The 11,824-nt window shown below is 42.7% G+C and overlaps 1 protein-coding gene across 1 annotated transcript; it reads right to left on the bottom strand.

The window, feature by feature from the left end:
- Positions 1-761: 761 nt before the first annotated feature.
- On the bottom strand, positions 762-2,661 carry LOC116195109 (berberine bridge enzyme-like 26). The gene has a single exon (XM_031524083.1). It carries the CDS (start codon positions 2,629-2,631, stop codon positions 1,000-1,002), a length of 1,632 nt encoding a protein of 543 aa, XP_031379943.1. The 5' UTR covers positions 2,632-2,661; the 3' UTR covers positions 762-999.
- Between the last annotated feature and the right edge of the window lie 9,163 nt (positions 2,662-11,824).

Raw genomic sequence — 11,824 nt, forward strand, 5'->3', positions numbered from 1 at the left:
TGAGAGTTGAACATATGACCTATTGATCCTTATTGACGGCTATATCACTGCATCAGATCTCCTTTCTCCGAGTTATATACAAAATAGGCGGGATGCAGGCCTCTTCATGAAATCCATGTTAGATGGATAACCAAGCAATGTAGTGACTCAAGCTGAATTCATTCCTGCCACTTCGAGCTGCAGCTGTCATGACTAGGTCTCTGCAGGCCTAAATCGGGTTTGCGCCATTGGTTCATGGGCTTGATGTTGCATCGGCTTTCGGTTGCGGGCCTGATCCAAGTGATTCTCAAGAATTTTCATTTAATTAATTCACATAAATTATATGCTGCAAATTATTACTTTTTGAAATCTTCGAAGGGTCAGTTGATAGTCTTTCAATAGAATAAGCTCATCTGATTCATGTGCTTGATGAAAGCCTTTTTTTATTGCTGTATGCAATTATTCCTAGTTCCTAAATCATTCATTCCTGCTTTCTACCGGAAAAGAATTCTTAGTTCCTGCTGTACTCTTCTAAAGTCATCTATGGCATGTATCGAGTGGTAAGACGAAATGAGTGACTTTTCTTTTGCAAATCAATTAATATAATTAGTCATGCGCATATAATCCAATTAGTCTCTATGTCGTAGTACCCTTTTGGGCTAAGAAATCACATTTCCCTAGTCGATCTGCAACACAAACTCTGGGATAACCGATCTGTTTTGATTCTATCTGCAATTCAACCTGTAGAATGTCGCCAAACCAACAAATTACGAGACCAAATAAAGAACGAGATCAGCTAATGTAATTCATTATATTTAGGGCAACATTACGTTGTCGATTGAAGTCAATACCATAAAAACAAATACAGACATTTGATTCATGGCAGGGTACCAGTCCTAGCTACCTGCGGCTGTACGCTGCTCACTCACCTGAGAGAAAAGGTAGATTTGTGAGAGGCTCTGCAGCTGCACATTAATTTCATCCAAGATTGATAAAGGAAAACAGCAGAAACTGCTCAGATCAGGTCTGCCTCTTGACAGGTAGGGGAGGAATGCTTTGCTCGTGCCGAAAGACGTTGTCCGGATCCACTCTACTCTTCACTTCCAACAGCCTATAGAAGTTACCCTTGAAATATTTAGCTCCCCAAGCACTTGCCTCCTTCACAATATAATCGGTCACATTCTTCCAGTTCTTGTTCATCCCCAAATCAAGGTCCCGGTAGTTCACGTAGGCTTCTCTCGGGGACTTCGACACATAAGGACCCAAGTAGTTATACATGCTCCTGGTCCAGTTCATGTGCTTCGATGGGTCTTCGTCTGGATCCTGCCATGATGCCATGTAGAATATTTTGAACAATATTCCCCTTCTGTGTGGAAAAGGAGTTGCCGTCTCGGGGATCCTCTCCATCATCCCTCCATATGGGCTCCATACCATGAATGGGTTATCATCCTCGAGGAAGAGCTTCCACAGCCCGAGCAGCCCGATCTTGGGGATGGGCACCCGCACAAAGTCTGACTTCGCTTTGAAGTAGTACGGCTTTAGTACAGGCTTCACTTGGAGGAGGACCTCCGGCCCGGTCATGTTGGGGTAACCTGCGATGTAGAGGACAGACTTGATCCAGCTTGTCTCTATGCAGTCCTTGCTAGTTAGCCCAAGCTCCGGGAAGCCTTTTCGCATCACCTTAAGGAGCCTCCTCACACTCCCGAGGAACATGGCATTGTATGAGGTCGTCAAGGTCCTGCTGATGGTTCCGTTATTAGTTGGGGCTGCCTGCATGATTACTCTTATGAAGAGGTCGTCTTCGAGCGTGGGGGCAACTTCCTGCCAGCGCTGGAGGAGCTTGTTCCCACCTTGGCTCAAGGTTTTCGTGACTGTGAATACTGTCACGGTTTCCGGTACTTTAACTAACTTTATCCTCCATGCCAGGATGATCCCAAAGCTACCTCCCCCCCCTCCCCGGATTGCCCAGAAGAAGTCCTCCCCCATAGCTGCTCGGTTTAGGATCCTACCCTTTGAGTCCACAATGGTGGCATCCAAAACGTGATCTGCCCCGAGGCCAAACTTTCTCATCATTGAACCATAGGCACCTCCAGTGATGTGACCTCCGATACCGAGGGTCGTGCAGACCCCCATGGGGAAACCATGGATCTTACTCTTCTGTGCTATCCCGTAATACACTTCCCCAACGGTGGCTCCACCCTGGACCCAAACATTATTCCCGGGAATGTCAACATCAACCTTGCGGAGCCTCATGAGATCAATGACTATGAAAGGGGTCTCGATCTGCGATGCATATGACACCGCCTCATAGTCATGGCCGCCACTTCGAACACGAATATGGACCCCCAGCCTCCTTGAGCAAATAACAGCTGCTTGAACATGGGGTTCACCGAGTGGGGTGAATATAATGGCAGGTTTCGGCACCTTTGTGCCCACGTACCGAAGGTTCTGTGCGGTGGAGTTGAGCACAGAGATGAAGGATGTAGAGTTTTTGGGGGTGTAGTATGAGGACAGAGGAACAACGAGCTTGGAATTAGTAGAAAGACATTGAAAGAAGGTTTCTTCGATCGGAGCGGAGTAAGCGTTTGCTTCAACCGATAGCTGCAAGATCAGAACAAGTAAAAATTTCAAGGGGGAGCTTGGAGACTCCATGCGCTGTGTCCCTGATCCGTCGATCTTTCCTGTCTGGTTTTATGTGTTTTGGTTTGTAATTATAATAGACTAGATGAATTGAATATACCTTACCTAACTACCATACACTTTTTTCGGTGTGTCAAAACCCAATGAGCCACAACTAATCAGTTCGAGTCGGGTTCAGCATATTAAGAGATAAAATTCTCCCAATCAAAAATATTTTCTATTCACAAGACTCAAACCAGAGATCTTACTTAAGAGAAACAAACGCCGAATCACTTTAACTAACCATTGTTGTTACTGCCATACACTTTACTTATTTAAGAATAACAGAAAAAGAAAAAAAAACACTTTCTTATTTGGTAAATTTAAATCTGATGGTTTTCATTCGGGAAATGGATTTGCCGGTTCTAATTTTTCTTTTTGGGTGAAAAAAAAAGACTTTTGGGGATGACCAAAGTAAATTTTCACGAGATCACGGTCTACTTAGGCACCCGTTTGAACGTTAACTTGACCCTATACACAAAATGCATATAGTGTATTTCTTACCTCTATACTATAATCAAAGTTATTTTAAAATGCATTGATTAATAATATTAGGGGATTTTTTAATTCATTTATTTATGTATAAGCGTGTCTCGTGGGGACGAGAATCTTGATACTAGTGCCTAACGCTAGATTAATCTAATGTAATTGTCATGTTAAGCATTAATTTGTTTGAATAAACTATTGTTTGATGACATTGGCGTAATAATTGCAAAGTTGAGCCAACTAAGCTGGTTTTGGACGTCTTCCCCCGGAAGTCAAGAGGCAGCTTCTGACGAATCTTTATGGATATAATAAGGAACGACGTAATCACATGCAATAACAAAGTAGCAAAGAAATGATGAATAAAAGAGTACGAGAATTAGACGTGTGATTTCTCGATCTTAATTCGAGTGCGATACTATTGCATCAGATCCTCTTTCACCAAGTTATAGACATTAGTCAGACCTGGACCTCTTCACGATATCCATGTACATTGATAACAGAGCAATATAGTAACTCAATACATGATGTCAAGTTTCAGTTTACCCACCCCATCCCAAGTCTGAAATCCCGTCGGCTCAGTTTACCCATTACGGGTGTAGCAGGTGGTTCCCAAGATCCGAGGATTAGTCGGGCAAAACCCGAACACCTCCTGTTAGCAAATAAATAAATAAAATAAAATTTTCAGTACTCTACCAGAGGTCCAGAACTAATAACTAGATTCTTAGTTTATGGCGTTTATTTTACATTTTACAATAGGTGAAAATTAGATGAAACTTACTAGTTGGAGAAGCTTTAAAGCCTTATAGAAACACTAAATCTATAATGCACACAGTGAAAAGAAAATTGGTAAATTAATCATGCATTAATTAGTTTTCAGTTTATTCATTACATTCGGTAAATCATAAAACTGAAAAAAAAGAAGTAAAATACAATTATCCAAAAATACAATTTTTATCATTTAATAGGGCCACTTGCAAGGCTTGTGGCTAGACTTACTTGTCCCGTGGGCTTACACGATATTCACGTGGACCGTGAGAGTAGTTGGGCGAAACCTGAGCACCTTCATTATAGGAAAAAAAGTAACGTGGTTGCTTAAATAACCGAAAATTGAAATACCCAAATGATTCAAATCTGACTATAAAAGTTATATCTTTAATTATGAATAAAGGATTATAGTATTTAGGGAAAAGAACCCCATACTGCATGAATTTTTTCCGTGCTTCAAACTGCAGCACAAAACGAAATAATTTCACGATATAACATAGAATTTTTTTTCATGCTGCAGCATTCCGTTAGAATTCCGTGAAATCCTTGATAGAATGCTAACGTGGCTCATGTTTTGGGGACAAACCGAGTAGACCTGGACACAGGGGCAGAGCCAGGATTTTCATCGAGGGGGGGCAAAAAGTTACTTACATAAATATTTTTTTTTCAAGGGGGGTAAATACTAATTTTACATAGAAAAACACATACTTTTGGGACAAAATTTTAAAAAATTCAAAGTTCAGGGGGGCAATTGCCCCTAGCTATACATTGGCTCCGATCCTGCCTGGACACATGTGGGACCCACGCCCTCTCTTTTCTTCTTCTTCTTATTGCTCGACTAACCTAGCAACACTCCCTCATCTACCTTCTCCTCTCTTCCTCCTCACTCTGCTCCCATTGTGTTTCAGCAGAGCACTATCAGCGTAGCCAACATCGCCGCCCTCCACTCCGTCAAGGATAGCCTCAACGACCTTCCGGGCTCCCACTCCTTCTCCACCTCGAACGTATGCTCCATGTTCCTCGGCTTCACTTGCTAATCCTCTGCCGCCCCCGTCCAAGTAATTGCCCTCCCCCCTTAGCCCCGTCCTTGCTTGTCGGTTCCCTCCGTGCCTCCATATCCTCTCTTTCCGAGCTAACCCAGCCTGGAGCTCAACTGCCTCTTTTGCTGCTTCTTCTTCCTTCTCTCTCTAGGCTATCACATATAGACACACAAAGCATTTCCTCATCTCTGCCCCTGCCTCCTTCCATCACAATCACCTTCATCCTCTTCTTCCTTCCTTAACCCGATAAGGGAAATAAATCACGAAGATACTAACAGACAAGAAGGCGTATCATTTCCCGATCCTGATGCACCAAATCTCACCTAATTAGACATCCCATTGTACGGACCCGAATGTGGTTCTCGTCGAGACCTGCATGCGCTCGACCGAATCGCGCGGCTTAGGAGTGTCCACCTTCCCGGGGATGCGTGACGGACACGCGTGAGAAGGAGTCGCCACTTGCCTATTTACGACCCAAAGGTCGAGGATCGGTAAGTTACCCGGGTCTAGGGGTAATGATACACCTAGTTTTGCTAAGGCATTGGTCTGTGCAGACCCGGAAAATCCGAGTTCGAGTGTTCACGTTACATGCGGGACTATATCCCGCACACTCTTTCGGTACTTTGGTTTGCTAGGCTTGCAATTTTATTTCATTTACAGCATGAATTAAGTTGTGCTTGGCTTACACGTTTTGACACCAAAAATTCGGTGAACTAAACGATGTCGGTTAAGTAGCCGAGAGAGAAGTAAGCCCGTATGTCGGGGAATCGATTCACAATCTTGCGTTACAGTTCATCAAACTATTATGTTCGAATTCTTGCGTGAACTGGAACCGCGAGATCTTGGGATTACTCTTGTATGAACAAGCATTGAACCGATTCGATTAGTTCAACTCTCGGACCATTCGCTCACCGATTGGGATTCTTACAGAATGAATGTATAAAATAAATCCTTACAATGCTCTCAAAACAATAAATACAAATTACAAATGATTGAATCCCAGTCGATTCGCGATCGGTTATTATTCCGCTTCGACATGCCGTGAGTTCAGGGAAAAACCGAAAAACTAAAATTCAATTGAGCCCTCAGTGAATAGGGCGTTGGACCCCGTGACTGATGGTTAGGGCATTGAACCCTAAGTGCAATGCGTCCTATGGGTCGGGCTCGACTCGCATGGACAAACAATAGTAGAAAAGTAACAAACAACATGCAGATTGCAGACAATGTGTTTGTTATTGCCAAATGTACGTAGATTAACAGATTATTAACCCAATGGTAGTTTTGCAAGCAAATGCCATATGTTAAACAGGCAAACGTGTACAAAGCATTTTGCATTCGGCTTTATTTCAAGGACCTGACAGACATGGTGTCTGTAGTCAAGTCCTTTGTGTGTGGATTGCTTTTAAAAATTGTTATGTACTGTGACACTGAATTACCACTGAATTAGCCAAACTCATGTTTTGACTCTAGATTTGGAACCTAGAGTTCCCGTAACCATTATCTAGTGTTTGGTTAGGCGAGTGAAAGGTTAATCCGCATTTTGCATGTTTTGTGACAGATATAACCGTTCTAGTTACCCGAGTCTACGATAGGATGACATAAACTCATCAGTAGATAAGAAAAGGCTTTGCAGATGAACTTGCACCTGAACAGGTAGCCTATTCTTATTCTGATACCGTAGTGTTTCTGTCAAGCTATCCCTAGGGGTATCGCTAAATTGTGAAAAGACCATTTTGCCCTTTATTTGAAAATTATTCTCAGAAAAGGAAAACATCGCAGTGCGGGCCACCTCAGCCTGTAGCCGGTGTCTACCAATTCCCTGAATCGTCCAGGGTTATGCAAGAACCTTGAAAAAGTCAAAGAACCAGTCGATCTTACCGGAAGTGATCTAAAAAAATCTTCTGTATCCTGACCTGAGTTCATAAATCTTATGTAAAAACTCAAGTTGAGACGCATAAGTCCTTTCTAGACGTCCATGCTACATCAGACTATGCATTTCGAGTTTTAAAATAGAAAAGTTTTGAAAAGGGCATTAACGTCATTTGACAACTCATCGACACGAGTTATCAGTTAGTTGCCGATTCATGCAAACTTATCAGTGCCAAGTGGATTTAATCGTGTGAACGTCCTGATTAACCCCTTGGTGGATTTATAGCTTAAAATTAAATGCCGAATGCAGTAAATGTGCAGGTTACAGACAATTAGATAGATTATGGATTGATCCACTGAATGAAGTCCGAGTACCCGAAAAGCTTAATTTAATAAAAACAATTCATGACACGGCGACCAAGACGGGTCCAGGAAAGTCGAGGATAATTTGGTCAAAATGACCAAAATACCCTCGGAACCCAAATGGCCCCGAAAGAGTCACCGATACATGAACCCATGCATTTTACTTTAAAAACAATGTTTTAAAGTTGTTAGCATGCGGGATTTGCGACAATATTGAAATTTACAATTTGCACAAAATTCGAGAAATGAATATCATCGAGGCAAAGAGACCGTTCTTGACCCGAATAAGGTTGAGGAACCTTCGGCTCTTTCCACTTGGGAATAGCCGTGAGTTTCCTTGACCCGTTTCGGGTTTCAAACGTTCTCTTTAACACAATTTCGACTATTTGTTGCATGCTCAAATGTTAAACACAATAAATGACACGTATTTAACAAAGCCGGTATCGCCATGAGTTTGAAAAACGCATTTAAACATACAAACATGCACAAACACGTTATTTATGGAATCGATAAAACAATACCGGCTCCATGGATGTGGGAAAACATAAAGATTCGGGAAACAACTCTAATCGGGGCAATGAAACCAGTTATAACCCAAAGAACCAATAAAGGGCCACGATTACCTTTCCTCAAGGGGAACCCGTGAGTTTCTTTGGTTGTTTGGGTTTAAATTGGTCTCTTCGACTTCGATTTAAACATTTCCCGACATGCTAGCACGTCAAATGATGATAATCATGCATAATATAACATGGAGATTGCATAAAAATTAAATCTTGCAAGAAAATCATGCATGGAATCAACTTATAACTCCATAAACACAACAAAAATTGTAAAAGTCATAGCTCCTCTAAATCGAGAATGTTTATACCAGTCCCGGGATGCGGGATGGGACTGTTAGAAGTCGGGTTAGACCGTTGGTAGGTCGGGTTTGGGCTGTTTTGACTTGAACAGACCCGAATGGCAGCAACAGACCCGACTGAAAATTTCTGACCCGACTGAGCAATATTCGGGTCGAACGTCACCACGGTGGCTCCCGATGGAAATTTGATGCAAGGTTAGTGGCTCCTGACTCCTAAGAGACCCCCGAAGGTGGCTGTGGTGGTCGTTTGGCAAAAAGAAACTCGGGTCGACCCATATAGCCCTGCAAAGATCAAACAAAATAGAGCGCGCCCAGGAACAGACCCGACTGGGCAAGTTTCGGGTTGGACGTCATCACGGTGGCTCCCAATGGAATTTTGATGCAAGATCGGTGGCTCTTGACTCCTAAGAGACCCCCGGAGGTGGCTGTTGTGGTTGTTTGGTCCTAGAGTTATCGGGTTGACCCGTATAGCCCTGCAAAGATCACGGAAAGAGAGTACGTCCTAGAAACAGACCCGACTGAACAGTGTTCGAGTCGGACGGCACCGCGGTGGCTTATGATGGAATTTTGAGGGAAGGTCAACGGTTCCCGACTCCTAACTGACCTCCAGAGGTGACTGTGATGGTCGTTTGGCGAAAAGGGTCTCGGATTGACCCGATCTGCAAGAAAATCGCAAGATGAGACAGAAAATCCGACCCGATTGGGCAGTAGGGCTGTTTCTTCGTGCTGGGTTAAAACCAACGGGTTTTTTCTGGATTTCTCGACTCCTTGACACCCTAGGGTCGTGTGCGGAGGTGTTTGATGGGTTTTGAAAACTCAAATCGGTCTGGAAATGCTTGAAACCCAGGTTGACATTTTTGACCCGAAAAGGGCAAAAAACTGTTTAGTTCTGTACTGAGCTGGTTCTATGGCTTAGATGCTTCAAAATTACAATCTAAGCTCGGAAATGGATAGAGGGCGTTGAAAACATGTGTGATATGAAGTTTGGTGAAGTTTGGATTTAAGCCGGGATGGTGAATACCATGATTCCGACTTAAGTCTTGAGGGTTTTTGCTTTGCTGAAGCTTTCTGCGGTTTCTTCAAGTCTTGGAGAGCATTTGAAGAGTGAGAAAGCTTGAGAGAGATGGCATGAAGGTGAATGATTAAGTTAATGACATTTGGACAATATATAGGCGAAGTTTAAGTGCAATTAAGTGAGAAAAAGAACAATTAAGAGCAAGAATTAGGGGGATCCGAATTTTTAATCAAGATAGGGATGAAGACTTCTTCAATATGCATTAATGAGGAAGAGCCAAATGTATTGATGGTGAGTTGAAGTTGGAGTGTAAAATTGAAAGACTTATATATTTTTTTGGGCAAGTTGATCAAGAGAAGACAAGAGGCAATGGAGAGGCCGGTCATGGAGAATTACGGCTGTCCTAGGGCAGCCCGTGCGTCATTCGGGACGAAGTTTGGGTCTCGATTGATTCCGTGTTCGAGGTTCGTGGCTCAAACAAACGTCGAATTGTCAATGTCCGCGCGAAAACAATTCAAACGAGCCCGAAATCATCCATTTTGCCCAAAGGAATGTCCGTGTGGTTTTTTGGGCTCGAAAGCCAGTTTTGCTCATTTCAGGCGATTAGAGCAAAGTTAACCATTTCTGAATGCACATCTCGTGTCTACGTTCCGTGTTGGTCGTTTTGACATGCATTGTCGTTCAGACTGAATAGTTGACCCTTAAGCCAGTATTGCAAATGTGGAGCTGGAAACGTCCTAAGAGTCCGCAACCGAATTTATCAGAATGCTTTATGAGTTGCTTGGATGATCCGGAGATCGTTTCGATCTCTGTTCGTTGAGAACAGACCTCGAAAGATTAGAAAAATGCATCTGGGACACTAAAAGCACTGTTCAGGAGGTCTAGCTGAATTGTGTAGTTCTATCTGAGGATTTCACATTGAGCCTTAGCACTAGGTTGGCCAATCATCCGGCGTCAATTTTCCACGAAAAGGACATTCGGTTATGAATTTCCGTTAAAAACGGTCTTTTCTGCTCTTTGAAGGTCATTCGCGAAACTGAAAGGGATTCTGCAGTTCGATTTACCTAATTGTGTTTGTCCATTGTAGTTTTTGGGGGCAATGCATGGCTAACTTGGATTGTCGATGTTCTGTTAGATCAGTCTCCGGATATGGTTTTCAGTTGAAAGGTATGCTTGTTATATCGTTCGGAAGTCATTCGAGGAGTCTATATGACTTCCGAGAGACAATCTGAAGCAATGATCATGCTTTGTATAATTGCTAGATGTGACTGCATCTGACATCGGGTATTAACTTTTCTTTGGTGAACCGGCGTTTTTGGACTCCCACTAAAAAGTTGTCTGTATTCAGAAAATTGCTTTGTATAGAGCAGATGATCTGCGAAATGTGATTGAAGACACTTTTCATCTGTTTGGCACCGCGAGGGATTTTTGGAGTCCAATATTGACTATCTTCTGATGGCTGAGTGAACCAGCGAAAAATAGCACTTTCGGCGTTGTATTCTATAAAATGCCGGCTTGGGGATTGTTTGGGCTCTTTGATTGCTCTGCATGAATGTGATGACCAATGAAGTTCTTCTGTTGTGCGCTCGAATCATCTGACTGTCTCTGCTGACTTAAAGATGAATAGTGACTCGCTGCTCTGTCGAGTCTTCTTCTGTATCGGTACTCAAGTCATGGTCTGGGTTGCTGCTGATGCACATTGCTTGAACTGGTTGACCAAAATGGGGTGCTAACACTCATGTGTAGAATATTTTCTCTTTAATAATTTCTTATTGTATATTATATGCTCTGTATATGTACCTCTTAAGAACAGTAATGAAGTTGAGTTGAAAACAAATTCACAAACACTCAGTTTTCTCGCGTTCATTTGGCATTAGAGCCATAGGAGAAGATATCTTCTTCCTTTTTACTCACATAATGGCCAATGCAAATAGCCCTTACCCTTAATGAAGACAATTATTTGCTATGGGAAACACATGTTGTGTCTCTAATTTAAAGTTAGAACCTTCTTGGTTTTCTCATCGGAAAGACTACAGCACTAGCATAGACCATTTCGGGAGCCGATGAAAGCGTTGTTGTTGCAAATCTAGATTTTTCTACCTGGGTTCGTACGTATAGGCCTATAAAGTCGTGGCTTGTGGGGACTTTATTTGAAGAAGTGTTAGGGCTTGAAGTTAGGTTAAAAACCACTGCACAAGTATGGAAGGCTCTAACTGAGCGTTTTGCTTAGCACTCTATCGCACAAGAGTTTGATTTGCTTAATCAACTTCAGCATATTGAGAAAGAAGATCTTACACTGAGTAAATATCTTAGTAATTTTAATTCTATCTGTGATCAGCTCTCTGCTGATGGAAAGCCAATTTCAGACGTTAATAAGGTATTTGGGCTATTGGAAGGGCTCGGAGACAAATATGAGTCTTTCAAGACTACCATGCTCCGTCCACCGCTCTCGAATTATGCTGATCTTGTCTCATGGCTCAAGGGTTATAAGTTGCGCAACAAGCACGTACTCTATGCCACTCCTTCTTACCTTGTTGACTTTGTGTCTCAAACTCTGAGTGATTATCGCAGCTCTGACAAAGGCAAGGGTTACTCTCGTGGAAAGGGCTCTTCCAACCGTGTAGGGCAATCTCAACAGACTTAACAAAAGAATCAGGGAGGCTCGAGTTAGAGAAGCCCTCACAAGCTCGGGATTCCTACTTGTCCAATCTGCAAGAGACGAGGGCATACTGTATTGAAGTGCTATCACAGGTTTGACAATAGCTATCA

The sequence above is a fragment of the Punica granatum genome, chromosome 2 (genome assembly GCF_007655135.1).
Source record: "Punica granatum isolate Tunisia-2019 chromosome 2, ASM765513v2, whole genome shotgun sequence".
Taxonomy (NCBI): domain Eukaryota; kingdom Viridiplantae; phylum Streptophyta; class Magnoliopsida; order Myrtales; family Lythraceae; genus Punica; species Punica granatum.